The sequence below is a fragment of the Macaca nemestrina genome, chromosome 1 (genome assembly GCF_043159975.1).
Source record: "Macaca nemestrina isolate mMacNem1 chromosome 1, mMacNem.hap1, whole genome shotgun sequence".
Classification (NCBI taxonomy): Eukaryota; Metazoa; Chordata; class Mammalia; order Primates; family Cercopithecidae; genus Macaca; species Macaca nemestrina.
The window spans coordinates 175,258,731-175,284,488 of record NC_092125.1 but is presented as its reverse complement, the minus strand read 5'-3'; the positions used below and the strand labels follow the sequence as shown (position 1 = coordinate 175,284,488).

At 42.0% G+C, this 25,758-nt stretch overlaps 1 protein-coding gene across 2 annotated transcripts in view; it reads right to left on the bottom strand.

Moving 5' to 3' along the window:
* Positions 1 to 15,497: 15,497 nt before the first annotated feature.
* LOC105495140 (OMA1 zinc metallopeptidase) overlaps positions 15,498 to 25,758 on the bottom strand; it is a 161,941-nt gene continuing 151,680 nt past the window's right edge. Inside the window, exons 9-10 of one of the 2 annotated variants that reach the window (XR_011620352.1) lie at positions 17,592 to 18,080; positions 15,498 to 15,741 (exon numbers count right to left, since the gene is read on the bottom strand). Coding sequence is in view for 1 of the 2 variants with exons in the window: in XM_071092426.1 (XP_070948527.1) it covers positions 18,078 to 18,080 (3 nt within the window). In the remaining variant the exon portion in view is untranslated. Of the gene's footprint in view, positions 15,742 to 17,512; positions 18,081 to 25,758 lie in introns of those variants that run through there. The other variant, XM_071092426.1, reaches the window with a different exon arrangement.

The window sequence follows — 25,758 nt, the reverse complement described above, 5'->3', positions numbered from 1 at the left end:
CTCCATGCTAGCACATTCAAAGCGTGTGGTTGGAGAGAAAATAACTTCATGGCTTACCCCAACAAACGAGGTCTGGGGGTGTCCCCACTAAGTGCTTTCTGCTCTCCTGCAGATCGGACCACTAAGGAAAGGCTTTCACTGTGTCCACAACCCCCACCTCACTGTCGTGCAATGACCCACATGCTTGCCTGTATCTCTTTTGTACTGTATTTCAGGGCAGGGACCTTGTCTTTCCTATTCGTCTTAGGATCTATCACAGTGCCTGGTAAGGGGTTATATTTTTTTAAAGCTGAATCTAGCCAATTCTGCAAACTCACAGTTTTGTTGGGGGGAAGTTGATCAGGTGCAAGTTAGTGTATAGGTTTGGGGACTTTGCAGCCTTGCCCTTTTTTCTGACCCTGAGCAGAGGTTAACAACATGAGGTGTAAGATCGGATTCTGGCTTTCAGTCTCAGCTCTACCATTGACTTATTATTTAACTCCCTGAGCCTCAGTTGCTTCACTAATAAAATGGGAGAACCCTAGTCCTACCTGCCTTCTCTGCTATTATTAACATTTGAGGCCCACAGCCCTCATTCTCATGGCCCCTTCATTGTAGCCTAACATCCCACCATCAAAGATCCCTTTTTTTTTTTTTGAGATGGAGCCTCACTCTGTTGCCCAGGCTGGAGTGCAGTGGTGCAATCTCACTGCAACCTCCGCCTCCCGGGTTCCAGCAATTCTCCTACCTCAGCCTCCCAAGTAGCTGGGATTACAGGTGCACGCCACCATGCCCAGCTATTTTTTGTATTTTTAGTAGAGATGACATTTCACCATGTTGGCCAGGCTGGTCACGAACTCCTGACCTTTAGGATAATCATATTCCCATGGAATGTTAAATTAGTACATACATGCTCCCTTCTCCCAGAAACTGCCCCATCCCAGTCTCCATGAATATTAAGTGAGATTTGGTATTTAAATTCCCTGGCCCTGGCCACAGTTGATTGATCCAGATGTGGCATCTGGGCCTAGCTGGGTTAAGACTCTTTTCTCTGGGATTTAAAAATTTAAACCCAGACTGCCAAGGTTGGTCCCTCCTAGTGGCACATGCTCAAAGATGAAAACCTCGAGTTTCCCATTATGTCTCCCATCCTTTGAGGGAAAAATACTGACCTACATTGAGAGCAAGTAATTAATACATGAAAAGAAGCTCAAGTGAGAGGTGGACTAGCCCAGCTTTTGAGCCCATGATCTAGGAGTTGCAGAGACACAGTTGCCTCCCTGTCCTTCCTGAATGTTGGTATTTAGACCATTTCTTGGATTCCCAGGGCCAATAAATTTTCTCTTTGCTTATGCTCAAGTTTGCTTTCTATCACTTGTAGCTGAATGGGGGGGTGGGGGTGGAGACAGAGATTATTACCTCAATTTAATACTCCCAGAAGGGGCAACACATTCCATCAGTGGCATCTTAGAGTAAGTTAGAATCAGAGAACTTCAAACGAGGAAAGTACCTTAGATCTAATCTAATCCAAACTCTTCACTTACCAGTGAGAAAACTGCAGTCCAAGGAGGGGATAGTTTGCCCAAATCACTCTGTGGGAAAAGGCCGAACTACAATGTCTTAGCCAGCTTGGGCTTCCATAACAAAATACCATTGACTGGGTGACTAAATAACAGAAACTTATTTTCTCACATTTCTGGAGGCAGCGAATCCAAGATCAAGGTCCAGCAGGGTTCAATTTCTGGCTTGCAGATAGCTGCCTTGTCACTGTCTCTTCACATGGCAGATAAAGAGAGAAATCAAGCTCTCTGGTGTCTCTTCTTATAACAACACTAACCCATCAGATCAGGTCCCATCCTCATAACCTCACCTGTCCCTAATTACCTCTCAAAGGCCCCATCTCCAAATGTTATCACATTGTAGGGGTTAGGGCTTCAACATATGAATTTGGGTTTGGGTTGGGGGCACAGTTTAATCCATAATATACAGCTTTAGAATTTGCAAGACTGGAAATATCTTTAAAGGTCATCTAATCCAAATTTGTTATTTGCAAGTAAAGGGAAAATTAAAGACCAAGCAGTACAGAAATTTTCCAAGGACCTATAATGACCTACTGGCAGACTTTATCTGTCAGATTATCTTCTGATACGCTAAGAAAATCTAGGGGCAGCAAGAAGTATGTGAAGCTGCAGTGAGGCAACTGGTGTGGCCTGTTAATGCGGAGGGAATAACGATACATAAGTAAGGACAACTGAATCTAGCCGATTCTGGAAACTCACAGTTTTGTTAGAAGGAGGTTGATCCGTGCAAGTTAGTGTACAGGTTAGGGGACTTTGCAAGCTTTGCCTTTTTTTTTTTTACATTCTTCTGCAGCCAATCACCAATTATTTGTCCGCTCCACAGCCCTGAGTATTTGGATATGCAAATCAACTGTGTCCATGCATAATTAAGACAGACACTGTGGAAAGTTTCATTTTCCAGGGGAAAGGCTGCCAGACAGCTGGAAAGAAAGGTCAGCATGGATCACTGCCTTACTTTCTTGTCTCAGACTGTAAGTTGAGGATAATCACATCCAGCTTCCTCTTGCCCTTTTATTCTCTTCTGTTGGCTGCACTGGGGAGCCTCAGGGGGAGCCCTTATCTCTCTTCTAGCCCTGGAGAGACCCTGGGGCTTTCTATAGAACTGTGTATGGATTGGGTATTAGGTTGGAGCAGAGGTAGGTAGCTCTATGCCTAGAGGTAGCAATATTTGCCCTCTTTATGGAGTCAGCAGGCTCACTTTATGACCCAGGAGGTTGGAGTGATGTCTGAAGGACCAATACTTGGAGAATGTTTACAGAATTAGATTCTGCAGGTCATTAAACTACTGCCTTCCAACCCAGACACACCTTTAATACACTGCTGTGTCATGCTGGAACTGGGATGTGAATCTTTGAGGAGGGAAGCATGTCCCATCTAGAGCAGATACCTCTGAGGCGGTGTGAAGAGGTTGGCTTGGGAATAGGAAGAGAGGTTGGAAACTGAAACCAACTGCTGCTGGAACCAATTAGCATTTTAAGGTAATGAGCTATTCCTGGGATAACAGAAACTACAATAGCAAACAAATTGGGAGCAGAAAGTCCTTCTCCCTCTTCCAGTCTTCCAGTCTGGCAGAAGCTAGCAGGAAGCCAGCTAACAACAGAGAAATGTGTTTTCATAGTCCGAATCCCAGCATGGCAGAACAGAGAAAGGATGGTTGGTTTGGAACTAGAGATGCTAATAGCTTAATACCTGGCGCAGTTCACTCCTTTGGCTACTCAGCCTCCACACCTACCCTTTTTTGCATATTTGAAATTAGTCACAGTTACTCCCGAATATTCTGTAAGTTATATACCACATTGTAACGTTAATCACCAATATCCTTCCTTATATGAAATAATAAAGGAAAGAGAGGAGAGAGAAAATGTGTCTGCATTTATATACATGTGTGTATGTGTACTTGTAACAAACAAGGGGGAAAAAATCCCCATAACTTCCACTACCTTGTTTTCTGTGACTGGCCAAAGGCCATAGTGTTTATAATTTCTTTCTTCTCTATTATTTCTTGTTACCTTTGTCCTCAGCCAGGACCTCACCTAGCTGGCTTCTTCACCAGACTCGGTGACCTAAATCTTCATTCTTGAGGAGTCCAAATAATTTGTCCTGTCTTACTCTGGTTGCTGTCATTTTCCATTAACTTTTACCATTAGATATTCACTTACCAAGAGATGTTTCAGAGAATTCCCTAACTTCTAGTCCCTGACTTCACAGTTCTCCCTGTCCTCATTGAGTAGAAGTTACCCAATTTCTCCTTGGAAATTAGGTTCAGTTACTCCAATCAGTACAGTAACCTCCTTCTCTTCTTGGTTCAGTAGCATAAGAAGACTAAAACAGCCAAGTGGTAGTCGCAGCTTCCAAATCAATGAGATTAGTGTTTTGTCCCCTGGAAGAAGCATTTCTCTAATGGGAATAAAGACATCCATGTCAACAGAACACAACGTTTCCAAGATAAAAACCAAAGACTCCACAAGAGGGTCATAGTAAATAGGGAGTTATGTCACCCAGACCAACTCCTCAAGGAATGCTTACTGCCCAGTTGTGAGGGGTGTGGTCTACCGAGAGTCTGGAGCTATCAGCTTTAGGCTCCACTTCAGATGCAAAGAGCCACTTTAACAAAATTACACACCTCATGGGGCTTCATGTATCTGGTGACTGCGTGAGGTAGGACTATACAGATCTCGCCATTTCTGCCAAATGCAGAAAGCTCTAATGGGCAACACTTGTTTCAGTTCCTTCTCTGGTTGACCAATGCTTTATTGAGTCTGAACTTTCATTTGAATTCTGCCTCTGACCAATTTTGCCTCAACCTCCTTCTTTTCATAGGTGTTGATCTTGCAACCCAAACTCCAACTCAACATCAACTTACAGAAAATCCAACTTTCTAGAACCAGGACTAGGATGAGGCAAGATAAGCACTAAGGGCACAAAATCTAAGGAGGCATTCACTCTCTATTGCTAACTCTATACTTGCATAAAACTGAGATCAAGTACCTCCTTACATTTTATGTCCTAAGCCCCTCATTTGCCTCACCCTAGTCCTGACCCTGCAATTTGTGACAGTTGGTATGAAGAGTGGTCCAAGAAAGTAGGAGACAAGTTGGGTTTTTGAAGCCAGATCACTCACTGTCTAGCAGGCAATGAGGACCCCATCACTAGTGGTAGGTACAAGGAACAGGCCCTGGAAAAAGCTGCCAGTGACTGCTGCCAACAAATGTTCAACCTTCCAGTGACAGAGATCAACACTGAGCTCCCAATATAGTACTATTCCTTAAGAAGACCAACCAGCCACTTGGTGGATGGCAAGTTGACTAGCTGGGCACCTTCCATCCTGAAAGAGTCAGGGTTTCATTCTCACAGTGATTGATATCTCATTCTGAGTATGGTTTTGCCTTTACCTCTTGCAGGCTCTTGATATCTCATTCTGAGTATGGTTTTGCCTTTACCTCTTGCAGGCTCTCAGCTAGCTCAGTGATGGGCTGGCTGAGTGTTTGATCCACCAGCATGGGATCTCATCCATCATCATGCCAGGTCACAGGACCCACTTTAGAATAAAGCAGATGCAGGACAGGGCCGCTGATTAAGGGATCCACTAGTCATATCACATACCAGAATCTTCTGGCTTTATGGTGCACTGGAAGGGCCTACTAACAACACAGCTAAAACACCAGCTCAGAGGTAATGCTCTGTGCATACGGATGCATCCTCTAGAACATAATATAGGCATCAGTCAGAGACTTTGATATGGCTCTGTGTCTCCTAAAGGAAGAATACATGGGCCCAGGAACCCAAGAGTGAAATAGGAGTGGATGTATTTCCCATTCCTCCCAGTACCTCATTGAAGGACTTTGTGATTCTCATTTCCTCAGCTCTAGGCTTTGAGAGTTGGAGCTCCTGATTTTCAAAGGAGCAACATTTTTGCCAGGAGATGCAGCAAAAATACAAAAGTATAAATAATTGCTGTTTCTTGGGTGCTCTGTGCTTCTTGTGTCCAGGGACCAGCAGGCAAGATGTGGAGTTGCTGTCTTAGTAAGGGTAATTCACTTGAAAAAGGCAGCACTGAAATTTGTAGTTGAATCAAGGTTATATTAACCCTTCTGGGGAACCGAAAGTAAGATAATACCATTGTTTTAATGGTACACATTAATTGGTCATAAGACACAGATTTTCAAATCGCATTTTAACATTTCCGAAATCTTGATGAACTTTACAACTGATGTTATTTCATATTTTAATAAACAGTACTTTTTTCTTTCTTAAAGGCACAAAAATAATGGTGCATCTTATAATCCATGACATATTAGAGTTAGTGAATTACATATGGTACTATCTGTTGGAAAAACTTTCAATATTATTCAAACAGTTAATATGAAGGGAATAAATACTTATCTATCCTGCCACATGCCTAGCATGGACAAGGAGCTGTCACCTTTCCTTCAAAAGCCCAGGCCTGTTCAAGAGTGGGTCAACTTCACATACTGGTAAAAGCTGAAAATGTATTTCTTTTGCGCAATAGCACTACTTCCTTAGATGTCTCATATCAATGCTCACAAGAAAACATCCACCATAGAAAATGCCCTAACTAACTACTTAGACAGGACACTACATCCCAGGAGAGCAGCCAGCTTCTGTCCTCAGCCAACCCTGTGCTTGCCAATAAACTCATAAATCATGTATCTATGTGACAGAGGAGTGCAGGCCATGCCCCACAGCATGAGTCCCTCTCACCAGGACTGACCTACCTGCTGCTGAATATCCAATCAATAAACAGCAGAAACCAAATTTGAGCATTCAGTTTGGTACCATCTCTTGAGTAGACTAGCCAGCTACTTAGTGACAAGTTAATTATCATCAGTGCCCTTCTAACCTAGAGGGGGAAGTTTTTTGTTCCAACTGGAATTCCAGGTATGGGTTTGCCTTCGTTTCCCACAGCATCTTAGCCAGTACTACTATCAAAGGGACTCATGGGTCCATGACATCCTCTATAATGTGATCTTGGAACTAGGTGTCCATTTTATGTCAATAGAAGTAAGATAGTGGTTATGTTACATGACCATGGACTCACTAATGCTACTATATGCTCATTAATACTACTATCCAAAGCTGCTGGCCTGATATAATGTTGAAATGGCTCTTTAAGGTACAGCTAAAGCACCAGGTTGAGGATGACTCCTTTCAGTGTTGGGCTGCTGTCCTTCCAGATGCAGTATAGACTTTGAACCAATGCCATTACATGGCACTGTTTGCCTAGTAGGTAAAATACATAGATTCAAGAACAAAAGGATAGAAGGAATGGTCTGTGTCACTACCACTACCAGTGACACACTTGGGGAGCTTGTACAAAATGTTTCCTTTCTGGATATTTTTAACTCCTCATTCTAGTAGATAAGCAGAATTTAAAAGGTACTTACTGTGCTGGCAGGGGTGATTAATTATGATTATCATAAGCCAGTGAGGTTGGTGCTACATACTAGGGGCTGGAGGAGGATGTCTGGAATTCATAGGATTTACTGGGACATCTCTTAGTACTTTCATGCCTGGTAATAACAATGAATTAGAAATTGTAGTGACCCCAGCCTGAGGAAAGCATGGTAACCAAGAGTTCTGACATCTCAGGGTTAAAATTTTGGTTGCCCCACTGGGCAAGCAACTTAGCCTAGTAGAAGTGCTGGGCAAGGGTAAATGAAATTTAGAATAAGTAGAGAGGAGGGTGATGCGATTATCAGTATGGCCTTAGTGACAACCACAGTAGCAAAGACTCTTGTTTTCCCATTAGCCCTTCTGTTGGAGTATTTTTAATTGTTTGTTTTTGTTCATTCATTTGTATTTAGAATTTTGACAGGCCACATTCTTGAAGAATCAGTAAGAAGATGCAGTAAACCTGGGCAGCAATGGGCCTGGGTAAGGGGTGGACTGTAGCATACAGTGTCAGCATCCTCAGCCTGACCATCTCCACTTATACAAGCCCCCTATTCAACTATCAGTATCTGCAACTCTGCCTCATGGTTCTCTGGGGCCATTGGAAACTTCTCTGTCCACACATGGGGCAAGCAGAAATATCAGGGAATTAGCAGTAGCCTGAACAACATGGTAAACGCCATCCCTACAAAAGATACAAAAATTAGCCGGGCGTGGTGGTACATGCTTGTGGTCCCAGTTACTTGTGTGGCTGAAGGATAGCTTAAGCCCAGGAGGTCGAGGCTGCAGTGAGCTGTGATCAAGCCACTGCACTCCAGCCTAGATGACAGAGTGGAACCTTATCTCAAAAAAAAAAAAAAAAAAAAAAAAAAAAAAGTAGGCTTCAACCAAGTACTAACAGGAATTGTTGCATAAATATCCTAGCTTGCACCTTGGGTAAAATAACTCTGAGGTACATGTTCAGTACTGGCTCCTAGAATTTTCTCAGTGAAAGTATACTCCATTTTCCCACAAAAGTAATTTGTTTTGTAGAGGCCCTTTATTGGCTTTTTTCCCCTCCCTTTTTCATATTCCCTCTCCTTTACCAGTGTATCCTGTATCATCTCCCAAATAAAATATTAGCTTCTGAATATTTGTCTGGCCATTTCCTTCTGGGGAAACAAAACTAAGATAATACCATTGTTTTAATGGTACACATTAATTAGTTACAAGACACATTTTAAAATCATATTTTAACATTGCTGAGATCTTGATGAACTTTACAACTGATGTTATTTTATAGTTTAATAGATAGTACTTTTTTTTTCTTAAAGGCACAAAAATTATGGTGCATCTTATAATCTATGACATCTTAAGAGTTAGTGAATTGCACATGGTACTATCTGTTGGAAAAACTTCCAATGTTATTCAGACAATTTATGTGAAGATAACAAATGCTCATTTATCTAGTCACATGCCTAGCATGGGCAAGGAGCTGTCACATTTCATTTAGTCTTCAAAATGACCTTGCTGGAGTATTAGTATTTATTTCTATTTTACAGACTAAAAAATTGAGGTTAAGTGAATTAAGTTACTTACCTAAAGATTTGATCTCAAAGTTCTTTCACTGTACTACAATGCCCTAAACTATTTGTCAAAACAATTTGTATTTGAAATGCATTGGTGACTGGAATTCGAGAATTTTCTTGGTTTATTTTTCCCTTCAGTTAATCAGAATTAAGAATATTGTAATAAATGGGCAATAGTGTTAAAATATGATCATGTCAAGTATCATAAAAAATATGGGAAGACAGGTATTATCACATACTGCTAGCAAAAGTATAAGTTATTATAGCACCTTTGGAAAGCACTTGGCAGCATCTAGTAAAAAAATTTTTAAATGTGTATATTCTAGGACCCAGTGATGCCATATTTAGAGATATGCCTCAGGCAAATATTGTCATATGTATTCAATGAGGATTGCCAATGTGGCATTGTATATAAAAGCAAAAACTAGGAACACTCAAACAGCCATCAATAGGGGAACAGATTTTTAAAATTTGGTGTATTCTTGTAAAAGAATAGTGTACTGAATGTGAATAGAACAAATTCACACAGATGAATCTTGATAGGTCCTCAACATATAATGAGTGAAAAAAAGAAAGACACAGCATGATGAGGAAAGCAAAGTAGTATTTACATAAAACTTTACAATATAAAAAGATACTCTATGTTACTTATGAATGTGTGTGTGTGTGTGTGTGTGTGTGTGTGTGTGTGTGTGTATGCTAAGGCATTTTTTAAAATTGAATTCCAGAATCTAAGCCACTCTCATGATCATGGCTGCCTCTGGAGAGGAGTGAAAGAGAATTGGGCTGGGAGGAAAAGTCAAGGAGTTATTCACATTATCTGTTGTGGTTTCACTTTTATTTTCTAGGAGAATATATTCGGGTTTTATTTGTATAAACACACTGACATGGTTTGGCTCTGTGTCCCCACCCATATCTCATCTCAATTTGGAATCCAAATTGTAATCCCCACGTGTCAAGGGAAGGACCTAGCATGAGGTGATTGAATCATGGGGCAGTTTCCCCATGCTGTTCTCGTGATAGTGAGTGAGTTCTCACAAGATCTGACGGTTTTATCAGTGGCAGTTTCCCCTTCACTGTCATCTGTCATCATGTAAGACATGCCTTGCTTTGCCTTCACCTTCCATCTTGATTCTAAGTTTCCTGAGCCCTCCCCAGCCATGCAGAACTGTGACTCAATTAAACCTCTTTCCTTCATAAATTACCCAATATCAGGTATTTCTTTATAGCAGTGTGAAAACAGATTAATACAGAGAATGGATACCAAGTGGGTCATTGCTATAACATACCTGAGAAAGTGGAAGCTACTTTAGAACTGGGTAACGAGCAGAGGTTGGAACAGTTTGGAAAGCTCAGAAGAAGACAGGAAGATGAGGGAAAGTTTGGAACTTCCTAGAGACTTGTTGAATATTTTTCACCAAAATGCTGATAGTGATATGGACAATGAAGTCTGGGCTGAAGTGGTCTCAGATGGAGTTGAGGAACTTATTGGGAATTGGAACAAAGGTGACTCTTGCTATGCTTTAGCAAAGAGACTGGCAGCAGTTTGCCCCTGCCCTAGAGATCTGTGGAACTTTGAACTTGAGAGGGATGATTTAGGGTATCTGGCAGAACAAATTTCTAAGCAGCAAAGCATTCAAGATGTGGCCTGGGTGCTCTTCACAGCGTACAGCAATATGCATTCACAAAGAGATGGTTTGAAATTGGAACTTATGTTTAAAGAAGAAGCAGAGCAGAAAAGTTTGGCAAATATGCAACCTGACCATGTGGTAGAAAAGAAAAACCCATGTTCTGGGGAGAAATTCAAGCCTGCTACAGAAATTTGCATAAGTAATGAGGAGCTGAATGTTAAGCACCAAGACAATGGGGAAAATGTCTCCAGGGCATTTCAGAGACTTTCACAGAAGCCCCTCCTATCACAGGCCCAGAGGCATAGGAGGGAAAAATGGTTTTGTGGGCTGGGTCCAGGACCCCCCTGCTCTGTGAAGCTTCAGGACTTGGTGACCTGCATCACAGCTGCACCACCTCCAACTGTTGCTAAAAGGGGCCAAGGTACAGCTCCAGCCATTGCTTCAAAGAGTGCAAACTCCAAACTTTGTCAGCTTCCACATGTTGTTGGGCCTGCAGGTGGGCAAAAGACAAGATTGGAGCTTTTAGAACCTCCACTTAGATTTCAGAGGATATATGAAAATGCCAAAACATCCAGACAGAAGTCTCCTGCAGGGGCAGAGCCCTCATAGAGAACCTCTACTAGGGCAATGCAGATGGGAAATGTGGTGTTGGACCCCCCATACAGAGCCCCCACTGTAGTACTGCCTAGTAGAGCTGTGAGAAGAGGGCCACTGTCCTCCAGACCCCAAAATGGTAGATCCACTGACAGTCTGCACCATGCACTTGGAAAAACCACAGGCACCCAATGCCAGCCAATGAAATCAGCTATAGCTGCTGTACCCTGCAGAGCCACAGAGGCAGAGATTCCCAAGGCCTAGGGAGCCCACTCCTTGCATCAGCATTTCCTGGATATGACACATGGAATCAAAAGAAGATTTGGGGGCTTTAAGATTTAATGACTGCCCAGACAGGTTTTAGACTTGTATAGGGCCTGTGGCCCCTTTGTTTTGGCCAATTTCTCCCATTTAGAATGGGAGCATTTATCCAATGCCTGTACCCCCATTGTATCTTGGGGGTATCTAACTTGCTTTTGATTTTGCAGGCTCAGAGGTGGAAGGGACTTGCCTTGTCTCAGATGAGACCTTGGACTTGGACTTTTGAATTACTGCTGGAATGAGTTGAGAATTTGGGGGACTGTTAGGAAGGCATGATTGGTTGTGAAATATGAAAAGGACATGAGATTTGGAAGGAGTCAGGAGAATAATAATATGGTTTGTCTCTATCTCTCCACCCAAAGCTCATCTTGAATTATAATACAAATTGTAATCCCTACATGCTGAGGGAGGAACCTGGTGGGAGGTGATTGGATCATGAGGGTGGTTTCCTCCAAGCTGCTCTCGTGAGTTTTCATGAGATCTGATGCTTTAAAAGTGTTTAGCAGTTTCCCTTGTCTTCTCTTTCTTGCCTGCCACCATGTAAGACATGCCTTGCTTTCCATTCACCTTCCATCATGATTGCAAGTATTCTGTGAACTCCCCACCCATGTAGAACTGTGCATCAATTAAACTTCTTTTCTTTATAAATTACCCAGTCTTGGGTAGCATCTCTATAGCAATGTGAAAATGGACTAATATACACACACATATGCACACAAGAAAAAAACCTGAAAACAAATATTTTAAAATGTTAATAATTCTTAATTCTTTATGGAAGGAACAGGAGTATTTGTATTAATTTTTGTAGTTCTCGGTATTTCTAAGTTTCTTAAAATAATAAAAATTAATAAAGTTTACTAATACTTTTCCAACCAAAGTATCCAGCTTACTATTTTCTTCCATGGCTATGACTATCTTGGAAGTAGCAGTAAGTGATTATATTATACATGGAATGTAATAAACACTTAGGTTGTTTAAGTCAATACTTTTAAAATCATTTACTAAATGTAGCAATATCACATACTACTACAATGGCTCTATGAAATACAAAATTTATTTGGCACAAGCAAGCACTCATTTGCTATACCCCCTAGCCATGGATTACAACCCAGTGAAATGTATTAATATCTACTGGAAATACTCCCACTGGAAACTTTAATTAGCTAACTGTTTCAAGATAAATTTTTGTTCAGGTTGAACAAAAATTCAAAGTTAACATTATTTCTAATAATTACCTATCAGGACAAATTAGATGAAAAGTAGACAAATTCTTTCTTGTTCACTTGCTTAACAAATATATTTGAATACCTCCTGGTGCAGCCATCCCAGGCTCTAGGGATACAGTGGTGAAAACACAGTTCTTCCCCACTGAGTTGATAGTCTATAGAGTTGGAATGACAGGAGATTAACAAAGAAGCAAAAAAACATATATAAAGTCAAGTTGGGATGAGTACTATGGAGTAGGAGAAGAAGGCAAATGGAAGTTAAGGTATGCAGGTGAGGTAGAGGTCACAAATTGTCTCCCAGTATTTATTCTCTCCATCTTCTTTTTTATATAGAACCTCTCAGTTTCATTAACTAAGCTCAAGGTCACCCAGCCAGAGATGATATTTCTCAGCCTCTCTTGCAGCTAGGTGTGGCTATGTACCTACGTTTGGGCTAATGAAATATAAGCAATAGTAAATTTCATGTCAGCCCCTAGAGGTAAAACTACTTTCCTTGGACTTTCTCTTCCTCAGCTGGCTAAGAAGTGGCAACAACTATAGCATCCTTGGATGTCACCTGGGAAGGATGTCGGAGATACCTCATGGGCCCTTGATACAGTTTGCCTCTGTGTCCCCACCCAAACCTCATTTGGAATTGTAATCCCCACATGTTGAGGGAGGGACATGGTGGGAGGTAATAGGATCATGGGGGCAATTTCCCCCATGCTGTTCTCATGATAGTGAGTAAGTTCTCACAAGATCAGATGGTTTTATCAATGGCAGTTTCCCCAGTGCTCTCTCTCTCACCTACCACCACGTAAGACGTACTTCGCTTTCCCATTCACCTTCCATCATGATTGTAAGTTTCCTAAGGCCTACCCAGCCATGCAGAACTATGAGTCAATTAAACTTGTTTTCTTTATGAATTACCCAGTCTCAGGCAGTTCTTCATAGCAGTGTGAAAATGGACTAATATAGCCCTGGATTGTTCAATGAGAAAGATATTAACATCTATTATGCTGGAGGCATGTATTTGTATCTCTTTGATGTAGTAGGTTATTCTGTCCCCTAACTGAGACAGCAGAGATGAATATTTCTTAGGTTGTCATCAGCTTTTCTTAGAATATAGGCATTGGAGCAGATAGCTAATTAGCGTGAAGGAGAGTGTCATTCAAAGGTCTAAGAGGAAAACATCTCAGGCAGAAGGGAAGGAAGTACAAGGTTCTGAAGCCAGAATAAGCTCGGTAGATTTGAGAAACATTAAAAAGGACACCATGATGGGCATGGAGTAAGTTGAAGGAGCAACTTATTAGAAAATAAGGTGGGACGCATATGCTCATTGCAGTACTAGTCACAATAGCAAAGACATGAAATCAACCCAAATGCCCATCAGTGACAGACTGGATAAAAAAAATGTCATACATATACACCATGGAATACTATGAACCCATAAAAAGGAATGAGATCATGCCCTTGCAGGGACATAGATGGAGCTGGAAGCCATTATTGTCAGCAAATTAATGCAGGAACAGAAAAACAAACACCACGTGTTTTCACTTATAATTGGGAGCTAAATGATCAGAGCACATGCACACATGGAGGCGAACAACACACACTGTAGCCTGTCTCAGGGGGAATGGTGGGGAGAGAGAGCTTCAAGAAGAATAGCCAATGACTGCTGGGCTTAATACCTAGGTGATGGGATGATCTGTGCGGCAAACCACCATGGCACACATTTACCTATGTCACAAACCTGTGCATTCTGCATATGCATCCCTGAACTTAAAATAAAAGTTGAAGAAAAAAAAAGATGGGAGAAGTAGGCCAGGGTCAGCCAAGTAGGGCTTTTAAGACTATGATTAGGGTTCAGATTTTACTCTATTATGAAAAGGTCTTAAGGAGTTTTGAACAGGAGAATAACAATAATTCATACACATTTTTAAAGGCACATTTGGCTGCTGTATAGAGAATAAATTATAGAGTAGCAAGAATGAAAGTCAAGAACCAGTTAGGACCTATTGTAAATAGTTCAGGGGAAAGACTACTGTAGCCTCAAGTACAGTGGCAGATACAGAAATGGTGAAATGTACTCAGATTCAGGATACAGTTTGAAGACCAAACCACAGAAATTAAGAATGCTTCCAAGGTTTTAAAATAAACTGGGGGATAACTGAAATAGGGAATAGTAGATTGGGAGGTAGAGTATTGCAGCTTATAGTTCTTTTCTGGGCATGTTAAGTGGGTGCTAACCCTTAGACTGTGAATGGAGATGTTAAGTGGGCAGTTGGACAATACAATTCTGAAGCTCTGTAGAGAGGACAAGCCTGGGAATATAAATTTAGGAGTCATCAGCATATCAATGGTAAAAAAGAATGAATGACACCATCAAAGAAGTGAGACTGAATGACATTATCAAAAAAGAAACAGTAGATAGATACTAAAGAAAGGTCTAATAACTATTTGTATTTGAACCTTTGACTTTAGCTCTGCTTTGAGAAACCCAACTAAGAGAGCGCGGATGGAGGAAGAGAACACAATGTGGCAGGCAAGTTAAATGGGGGAGGCAATGCATCTTTCAAATATCTAAAGATGGCACAAATCTGTATCATTCTCCCAGGTCTGGGTACTGCTTTTTATTCATATCTTGGTGTGGAAGGGAAGTTCCAGGAGCTTCTGCTTGGTCTTTCCTACCTTGCTCACTCCATAGATTAGAGAGCCAAGGCGGGGATTCTGCTCATTCCTGAGTGTGTCTATTCAATTATACAGCTGGGGAAATAGTCACAGCATAAGCCACAGTTGGTCCAAACTCCATCTGACTGTCAGAAGACCCCACTGTGACATGGACTAATCTGCAAAAATGAAACTACTCAAAGCCAACTTGGATGTCACCAAGTGCTATCACATATGACTGAATGATTCATAGCCCTGAAAGGGCTCCCAGCTGAGGGAGCAGGTGGGGACAGACGTCCAGCCCATGTTCCATTTGCTGAACTATGGCAGAAACTACTGGAATATTCTTCAAAATACTACTGGGGAGACAAAATAGATATTGGTCAATGAAAAATGGGAAATCTTGAAAGCTTTTAAAACACAGGTAAACTGCTATACACTTTAAAGCTTTTTAAAAGAAGCATGTAAATTTGGCTATTGCTCATTTGGAAGACAGGACATTTGGCAAACTGTCTTCTGCAAAATGACCTTGAGCTGTGTATTGTATATCAGTTGCACTTACCATCTTGTCTTGGTAGGGGACTGGTGTGGTAGAAATGACACAGAGATGAGAACCACACAGACCTGAGTTTTACCCAGCTCTGTCACATGTCACCTGAGTGATCACACTCCTCTCCCAGCATTCAATTCTTCATCTATAAAACGAGGTTAGAGATAACTCCTTTCTGGTGCATCTGTTGTAAGACTTTGTGCTAATGTATAATGAGGACTTATCCAGCACCTAGCACACAAGGGACAGATAGCAAAGAGTTACAAGAGCATAAGAACAGGAATGAGCTAGCAGTATTTTCACTATACACAAAAAGTATTCATGGACCTTTTCTCATTTAATCCCACATTAGCTCTGTTAGTGAGCAGAGTATTATGCCCTTTTTATATAGATAAACAAACTTGGGTACAGATAGGTTAAATTATTTAAAAGGATCAAATATAGTAAGTGCATGACAGAGTCAAGATTCAGACTCAGGTTTTCTGACTCTAGAGAGTATAAGCTCATGAGAGATGGCTGGCAAGAGTTCTATGTGCCCCCAAATCCCTCCCAGCACTCACAGTGGACTCCTAGTGGCCCCAAAACAGTAAACACAAAGTTGATTTTTAATATATCTTAGGCCCTGTAAAAGTCATACAAGAATTATACCCTTTTTATGGCTTGCATGGCTTTGATAAATGTTCTCTGCCAATACCATTTTTGTCATCTGAAAAAATGGCAATGAAAATTGTAGCTACCACATACGGTTGCCATGAGCATTATCTGGTTTCAGACACATTTTTTTAGTACAGTATCTGACACATGACACTCAATAATATAGTCGTTGCTATTATTACTAACAAATACTACCTATTAAAATGACCATTTTTTTTAACCTCAGCTCAAATATTTCTGCCTTTTCTAAGACTTCCCTGACCCTATGCTCACATCTACCTCTAGGTTAAAATTAATCTTCCCTTTCGTCTGTCGATGAACATGGGGTTGTTTCCGTATCTTGGCTACTGTGGATAATGCTGCAATGAATGTGGGTGTGCAGGTATCTCTTTGAGATCCTGATATCAATTCATTGGGATATATACCCAGAAGTGAGATTGCTGGCTCATATGGTAGCTCTATTTTAAGGAACTGCATTACTGTTTTCCATAGAGGCTGCACTATTTTTACTTTCTAACCAACAGTGGACAAGAGTTCCAACTTCTCCCTAACCTCACAAACACTTGTTATCTTTTGTGATTTTTGTTTTGTTTTGTTTTGTTTTGTTTTTTTAATAATAGTCATCTAAACTGATGTGAAATAATATCTCATTGTGGTTTTGATTTGCCTTTCTCTAATGATTATCAATGTTAAACAACTTGGTACAAATGTGTTGGCCAGGCCGGGCGCGGTGGCTCAAGCCTGTAATCCCAGCACTTTGGGAGGCCGAGGCGGGCGGATCACAAGGTCAGGAGATCGAGACCACAGTGAAACCCCGTCTCTACTAAAAATACAAAAAATTAGCCGGGCGCGGTGGCGGGCGCCTGTAGTCCCAGCTACTCAGGAGGCTGAGGCAGGAGAATGGCGGGAACCCGGGAGGCGGAGCTTGCAGTGAGCCGAGATGGCGCCACTGCACTCCAGCCTGGGCAACAGTGTGAGACTCCGTCTCAAAAAAAAAAAAAAAAATGTGTTGGCCAAATACATACGATGGAACATTACTCAGCCTTTAAAAATAAGAAAATCCTACCATTTGCCACAACATGGATGGACCTGGAAAAAAATTATGCTAAGTAAAATAAGTGAGTCACAGAAAGACAAATACTGCAAATTTATCTTACAAAAGATGTCTAAAGAGTCATATAGAAGTAGACAATAGAATGGTGGTTACGAGGGGATGGGGAGTTGTTGTTTAATGGGTATGAAGTTACAGTTACCCAAAATAAGGAAGTTCCAGAAATCTGCTGTACAACACAGCCTGTAGTTAAAAATAAAATATTGTACCTTACAAATTTGTTAAGAGGGTGTATGAGTCAAGGTTCTCTAGAGGGACAGGACTAATAGGGTAGATGTATATATGAAGGGGAGTTTATTAAGGAGTATGGACTTACAGAATCACAAGATGAAGTCCCACAATAGGCTGTCTGTCTGCAAGCTGAGGAGCAAGGACACCAGTCCAAGTCCCAAAACCTCAAAAGTAGGGAAGCCGACAATGCAGCCTTCAGTCTGTGGCCGAAGGTCTGAGAGACCCTGGCAAACAACTGGTGTTAAGTCCAAGAGTCCAAAAGCTGAATAACTTGGGATCCGATGATTGAGGGCCGGAGGCATCCAGCATGGGAGAAAGATGAAGGCTGGAAGAATCAACAAGTCCGCTCTCTCCAATTTCTTCTGGCTGCTTTATTCTGGCCACACTGGCAGCTGAATAGATGGTGCCCATCCAGATTGAGGGTGACTCTGCCTCTTAGTCCACTGACTCAAATGTTAATCTCCTTTGGCAACACCCTCAGACACACCCAGGAACAATACTTTGCATCCTTCAATCCAATCAAGTTGACAGTATTAACCATCACAGAGGGTAAATCTCATGTTAAGTGTTCTTACTATAAAAACAAGCACACACACAAACAACAACAAACAAAACAAAGAGACATAAGAAAACTTTTAGCGGTGATGCACAGCTTCATTATCTTGATTGTGGTGATGGTAGCAGGAGTGTATACATACGTCCAAACTCTGCAAATTGTATACATTTATGGTGTGCAGTTTTTGTATACCCATTATGCCTCAACAAAGCTAAAGATAAATTAATTCTCTCCTTTTAGGTGCTTTCCTAGCTGTAAGTTTCATAGTATTTGCTTAATGTCTTATCCTAGAGTTACTCTTGCATGTGTATGCTTGCTCACTAGACCCCTGCTAACCAGGTTTCATTCACCTTCCAAAAGCATTTTATATGCATTGCTTAAACATGTTGAGATCACTTTTTCTTCCTTTTCCTTCTTCCAATCCTCCACCCCCACCACACTGCCAAGACCTCCCGAAGAGATTATGTTCTATCCAAAACCCAACCTATTCCTTTCAGCTACAGGAGAATTTTATTAAACATGTGGTAACACTAATAAATTCTATCCAATAGAACTTTACAGTTTATAAGGTGTTTTCACTTTCATGATCCATTTTATCATTCATTTTTAAACCCAGATATTGTCCTAATGGACCCAGGATGCAAAGGAGGAGGAAAGCTGCTGTCTCTGCTGTTAAGCGTTGCTTTGAGATGATGATCAGACCCTTCTGCTTCTCAGTACTGAACCAATTGAAAAATGACAAGGGAGTCAAATGGAGATCAAGGTACCGACATTATTGCTTGTAGAGCTGCTTGGTGAACACTGTGTGAATGAAATGTCAGAGTGAGGCTTCCTCCTATGCCACCACCTGCCCCTCCCACCAAGCATAGCCCTTAAGATCTGACTGAGGAAAGACTCTACGGAATAGATACTCAGCCAACTACATGGGAAAGGTGCTTTGTTCACACCCGCAAAGCATGTTTTATAGCACGTTAGCTCTACCCATCAAGGAGCATTTTCATATCATTAAAATAAAGGAAGCAAAGGAGGAAGAAAGGAAGAAGGTCTTCCTTAGGTGCAGTAAGAGAGGGTCAAAGAGTTAAGTTAAAGGTGTTGCCCAAATATCCTTTCCTCCTAGGAAATGGAGTGGAAGACTCTTAGTAAAACATGAGCCCTGGGAAATGAGTTCCCTCAAAACATTCCCTCAGGGACCTCTCAGTTTAACGGGAATTAAGTATTGCTTGTGCATGGGGAAAATGTGTAAATAGTTTGATAAGTTCTATACTCAAGGTTAATGAGAAATAGTAAGTTGGAGAAAAGGTTCTAACTTGCTTTGGGATGATAAGGAAAATGTATTTGAGTATATTAAATGTTCATTCTCATATTTAATGAGCACTTAAGATGCGCAAAGACTAGGGGTTATTGAGTTCTCATGACAACCTTATGTGGTTGGTAAAATTGTTATTTCTATCTGACAAGTGAAAGAACAAGCAGAGAGGTTAAGTGACTTATCCAAAGTCACAGTGAGTCTTCAGACACTGAACTCCACTTCAGTTCTTACTACTTTCTAGTTCTATGACTTTCAGCAAGTCATTTAATTCTTTGAACCTCAGTTTCCTCTTTTGTAAAATAAGCCCAAAGAACAATGGCCTAAGACAAAGAAATATGATGCCAGATCTGCACAACTCCTGGGTGATCCATACCCTACCTCTTTTAGAAGGCTGTCATACAGATTAAAAGGAATAACACACATAAAAGTGTTTTGGAGGGCTGGACACAGTAGCTCATGCCTGTAATCCCGGCATTTTGGGAGGCAGAGGCAGGCGGATCACCTGAGGTCAGGAGTTCAAGACCAGCCTGACCAACATGGAGAAACCCCATCTCTACTACAAATACAAAATTAGCTGGGCGTGGTGGCACATGCCTGTAATCCCAGCTACTCGGGAGGCTGAGGCAGGAGAATCGCTTGAATCCAGGAGGCAGAGGTTGTGGTGAGCCAAGATCATACCATCGCACTCCAGCCTGGTCAACAAGAGCACAGGAGCAAAACTCCATCTCAAAAAAAAAAAAAAAAAAGGTGTTTTGGAAATTTAAAACTCATGTCAAGGTAAGAGATTATGAAACTCATTACTGTACAGTCCAGTGCAAACTGGTGGCAAACACTGCTGGCTCTTGCTATACATTCACTGCAGAGGTCAAAGGAAAGCTTCCCCTCTACTCTCTGAAGGTTCGCTGAAAATAAACTGACAATAGACAGATTAATAGGAGAAAAAGGCATACCAAATGAATTTAACATGCATATCACAAGGAAATCACAGGAGGATGATTAGTCAATAACCCAATGGAGTACAGATGTTTATATGCTCTTTTTCATGGGGGAAGGGGAATGGAGGGGTATAGGAGTGAGTGATTTTTAGGGAAAATAAATAAGCCCAAAGAACAATGGCCTAAGACAAAGTTCCTCTGAGCTCTTAGGGGGGTGGTGGGAAAGTGAAGGGCAAAATTTTGCTGTGAACAAAGGTGTCTTATTATGTAGACAAAATTCCCCAGATAATCTTTCAGAGCTGCCCTCAGAAGAATAGATGAAAAGTCTACCTGGACATGGTGAGGACTCCCAGTGTTTTCTCTTCTCTGGGGGTTAATCTTTCCTGGTTATTTGATGAGAGTGCTAGGGAGGGAATCTTAAGACAATTACATTTCTTTTGGAAAGAAGCTTTCTTAGTCAGATAAGGAAATTCCAGAAAGAGTCCCTTCTGGTGCTTCAGGAAGGTAAGAAGATCAGAAAGACAAGGAGGAAAGGGAAGATCAGAGAGTCCTTAGAGTGCTTCTCTAGTTCACTATATTTTGTGGTATCATTTTCTGAGCTCCAACACCACTCTCATTATACCAACAGAACTCTGTTTCAGGAGACCATGCACCTACCTGGAAATACTAACATCCCAGATTCTCTTATAGCCAGGGATAGACATGTGACCATTTTCAGCCAATAGATGTAAGTAAAAGACTATTGATTAGAGATTCCAGAAAAGCTACTGTTTCTCTGATGGGAAGAGACAAACTCCATGGTCATGTAGTTCCTATCTTTCACCCTTCTTCCTGCCTGGAGTGCAGCCTTGATGCTTCGAAATAAGACAGCCAGCCTATAACATAAAGACAAAAGCCATATGCTTACAATGTCAGAGCAGGAAGTTAGAAGGAGCCTGGAGCATGACTACTTGCTCAGGCAGTTGCACTAGCTCAAGATCATATACCCTTTTGTTCACTAAACAAAACAAAACAAACAAAAAACTTCCATTTAGTGAAGCCACTGTGGTCAGGTTTCTATCATCACAAACCAAGTACAATCCTAGTTGACAATAGGTGCTAATCATGGCAACAAGAGAAGTGCTCTTCACTGCAATTTTTTACCTTCAGAGTCATTAAAGAATAGGATATAGTATAGCACAATAGGAAAAGACAGGTACTTTTGAAGTAACCTAGAGACCAGGAGAAGCTCGAGTGTGGATTCTATAACTGCTCTTTACTAGCTGTGTAATCTTAAACAGGATCCCAACTGCAAAATGATGATAGCAATATACATGCTGTGAGGAGTTCCGAATGAAAAAGACATGGTGCATATGAAGCACTCAACAAATGTAGATAATGCTTTCAGTGGGGGCAGAGGAGACCCTAATAGCAGTCCAAGGTCCTGATCTGGAGGGTCATCAGTCCTTCATGAAAACATGTGCTTTCTAGTTGTTTGGCCAAACCCTATTTTGACAGAGTACTACAGAACAGTAGAAACTGCACCATAGTGGCTCACGCCCCTAATCCCAGTACTTTGGGAGGCTGAGTAGGGAGGATTGCCTGAGCTTAGATGTTTGAGACCAGCCAGGGCAACATACAAAGACTCCATTTCTAAAAATATTTTCTTAATTTTCAGGGCATGGTGGTGCATGCCTATAGCCTCAACTACTCAGGAGGCTGAGGCAGGAGGATTACTTGAGCCCAGGAGATCCAGGCTGCAGTAAGCTATGATCACACCACTGCACTCTAGTCTGATCAGCAGAGTGAGAACATATCTCAAAAAAGAACTGCCTGTAACACCAACAGGCCAGCACTTTAGCATCCAAATTAGTGTCAACCACTTAGGAGGCAGCATGGCATAGGATTAAGAGTTCTGGGTTTGAATCCTGGCTGTGTCACTTTCTACTTATACTTACATGACCTAGAGTAGATTACTTCATCACTCTGAGGCTTAATTTTCTCCTCATAGGGTCCATCTCCCTCACAGAGGTTGTCAAGAGGTTCAAATGAGATAACAGATACAAGTATGTTCGACCTGCACAGATTCATTATTGTTATTTGTATTCTCCACTTCATCTGCTAGAATAGTAAGCTCAGTGGTGGCAGGGGAGAGAGGAGAGGGCAGAGGAGAGAAGGAGTTGGTTACAGGTATACATTGAATTCTAAAGATACAGAATCACTGATCTGCAAAGAGCCAAGGAGGAGGTTGTTTAGGTCAAAACCAGCCTTGAAGCAGAGCTGATCACTAAGCTCGTGAGGTGGTAGCTGCCTGCCGGGCAGCAGCACTTGGGAGTAAGGGGGGCAGGGGCAAGAAGGGGATTCAAAGTCCTACGTAGCTCCCTGGCTCCTCTCCATGGTAGCCATTTCCCTGAGGGCCTTAGCAGGGCTGAAAATATACTTTGCCTCTAACACAGCTCGATATATTTTAGGCTGAGGGGAGGCTGGGGGAAGGGAGAGCTGAGCTGAGAGCTATCTATTGGTAATAAAAAGCTTCCAGAATGCACCCAGCTCCTACTGAGGCAGATGTGGAGGGAATCTGCCAGGCAGAAGACACACACACATACCCTACCCCACCCCTACCCCCAGCCATCAGCTTCCCTCCTCTGTGAACCTCCAGCTGCCCCTTTGCTAGCCAAGGCCTCTCAGGGGACTTATTACCAGGATCAAGTCCATCCTGTTCTTAGGGCCCTGCATTGGTTTCACTTGAGTTTAATTATAGAGGCTCTAGAAGGGAGGGGAAGGTGAAGCAAAGAAGTATAAACCTGCTCAATGCAGCAGTCACCGCTCCTGTGGACCTATGTCTGCACAATTCGATGTAACTGACATTGCCAAGAGGGGAGCAGCGGAGAGAACGCAATTGTGGAGTCAGGGGAACCTGGAATCAAGTCTTATAACGTACTGTCTCTCAGATGATCGAGTCATATAACTTCACTGCTCCTTGGTGTCCTCTAGCTTTTTATGAAGCAAAAATGAAAAAGCAATAATAAATGCTCACATTTGTAACAATTATAGGTAACACTGAGTGCTTCATACATGCCAGGCCCTGTTCTAGGCTTTTTTTACACCATATCTCAGCCCATCCTCCCAATAGTAGGTGAGGTAGGCTTTTTATTGTTCCTACTTTATAGACGAGGAAACTGAGGCACACAGAGGTGAAGCAAGTCACTCAGGGTCACACAGGTAGTGAGTCTAATGCATAACAAATGGAAAGCGTCTGGCATGCAGTGGGAATCACTCAGTGGTCGTTCTCCCAGGGGAGTGTGCCTAAATTAATAGAGCAGCTCTTACCTCCCTTCCTTCTCCCCATATGCCATAATAATACATTCGTCACCTCAAAATTATCCTGGGAGGTAGGCAATAGCAGTCCCATCATACAGATGAATATATCAGCCAGGAAAACTAAATCCACCCGAGTATTTCAAGCAGAGGAAAACTCTTCAGGGGCCTCATTACACAGGTAATGGAAAAGCAGAAGTGGCAACCCAGAGTAGTACAGCAGGAAATTGCTACCATTTCCAGGCCTGCTGGCTGGGGCAGCAGCTGTGGAGAGAGTTGCCGGCCAGGCAGCAGCCGGGATCTGAAGGAAAAGGCTACTCAGAGTCAAAGCCGTGGAGCAGAACAGCGAGACTGCAATAGCCAGACTGTGTCCCTTCTCCTTCCTCCAGGTTTCCACTAGTGCCATGCACTGACCAGGCCTATTTGGAAGCCAGATGGCATGAGAGCTTGGGAATGTAGTTTCCTAAAATACAGGGCAGAGCAGAGGAGGAGGGAGAACAAATAGGCAAAAGCAACCACAGGGAGGAAAATATGTGACTTATCCAAGGCCATGGAGCTAAGAAGGGGTAGAGCCAGGACTTGAATTCGGGCCTCCTTCCTTTTACATTCCTCCAGTATACATTCCAACTCCTTGGCTTTTCAACAAAAAGATTCTCTCAACTCTGTCTTCCACTTACTGTACCATTTTCTAGAGCTTTTCCAAGATTTTCAAGCCTCAAACTCTACCCTAACCCTAATCTCTTTATTTGACCTGATTCCTGTGTCTTTATACGACATCAAGACCATGTGACCCAAATTCCTTTGACATCCACCCCGTTAGTGTCTTCTTGCAGTATGTGTAAGAATGTCCCCCCATCCCGTATCAGCCAAGATTCAATCAGGAAAGCTGAAACTCTATGAATATCCTAAAATATGAATTTGTTGTAGAATTAACACATTTTATAACTGTAGTAGAAACTGGATAAGTAAGCACCCAAACAGGGAGATGGGAAATCAAAAGTCACGAAGCCGCCCTCTTGAAATACCAGATTGAGTGGGCATGTGGGCATTCATGAAGGAATATGCATAGCCAGGCACATGCATCTGATGGAGTGGGTCTACAAAAGAAAGCTGATAGAAAATTCTTTGGAGGGCTGTTGCTGCTGCATCAGATTATGGTTCTGGGGTTAACATTAGTTAGCAGGGCAGGCAGGAAGGAAGAAGAGCTAAGCACAGAGTTGAGTGCAAGAAAGATAAGCTCAACTTTTCTGGCATCTTACTTTTACTACAAAAGACCAAAAACAAGCTGAAGTCAGTCAGCACCTCTGCATGTACTTCTCACCATGTTTAACCACAGTGACCTTCAAAGACTAATGGCTCTGCCCTTCTTTCAAATCATATGCAAATTTCTCTTTTGGTCAATCCTAACCCTCAACTATAAACTGAAACATTGTTCCATTTCAGTTGGTTGACATAGTATAAAGCCACCCCACTCCCCTGCCACAAACTGATTCTACACTCTAGACACCATGCCTTCCTGCCACCTTAGGGGACTCACACTCACTATTATCCACTCTCTTTTTCTGTCCGTTCAACCATTTGCTGTCCATTGGTTGTATTCTATCTGTCCAGGAACACGTTTCAGTCTCTCCCATACTATAAAAGGAAGACTGCCCTCCACAACTGCTACCCTCTAAAGAAAGCTACCATCTCCTTTCTCCTCTCACTGTCTCAACCAAAATTTGGGGGAAACATGAGCTATATGCTTGATGATTCCCAAACCTCAGCACCTGCTTGCTTCTTAACCCTGTCGTTGGACTTCCTGTCCACCTCTCCACTGAAAGCACTGGCTCTTGGCTAATGCACTGGTCTCTTCTTCAGGGCTCACCATCTCTATAGCATTTGACTTTGTTAGTGTTCCCTTCCATCTTAGATCTTACTCCTTCTTTGGTTTCTATGACCCTGTTCTCTCCTGGTTTTCCTCCTCCTCTCAGGCTACACAATCTCATTATCTTCCATCATCCTCTCTTCCTTTGCCTATCCCTCAAATGTTGGGATTGGTCAAGGTTCCAGCTGTGGCTGTCTCATCATCTCACTATACACACTCTCACTCTGAGTTCACTCAGGCTCCGGACTCCAAATGATAGCTACGTTACATGCTATTTACTTCCAAATC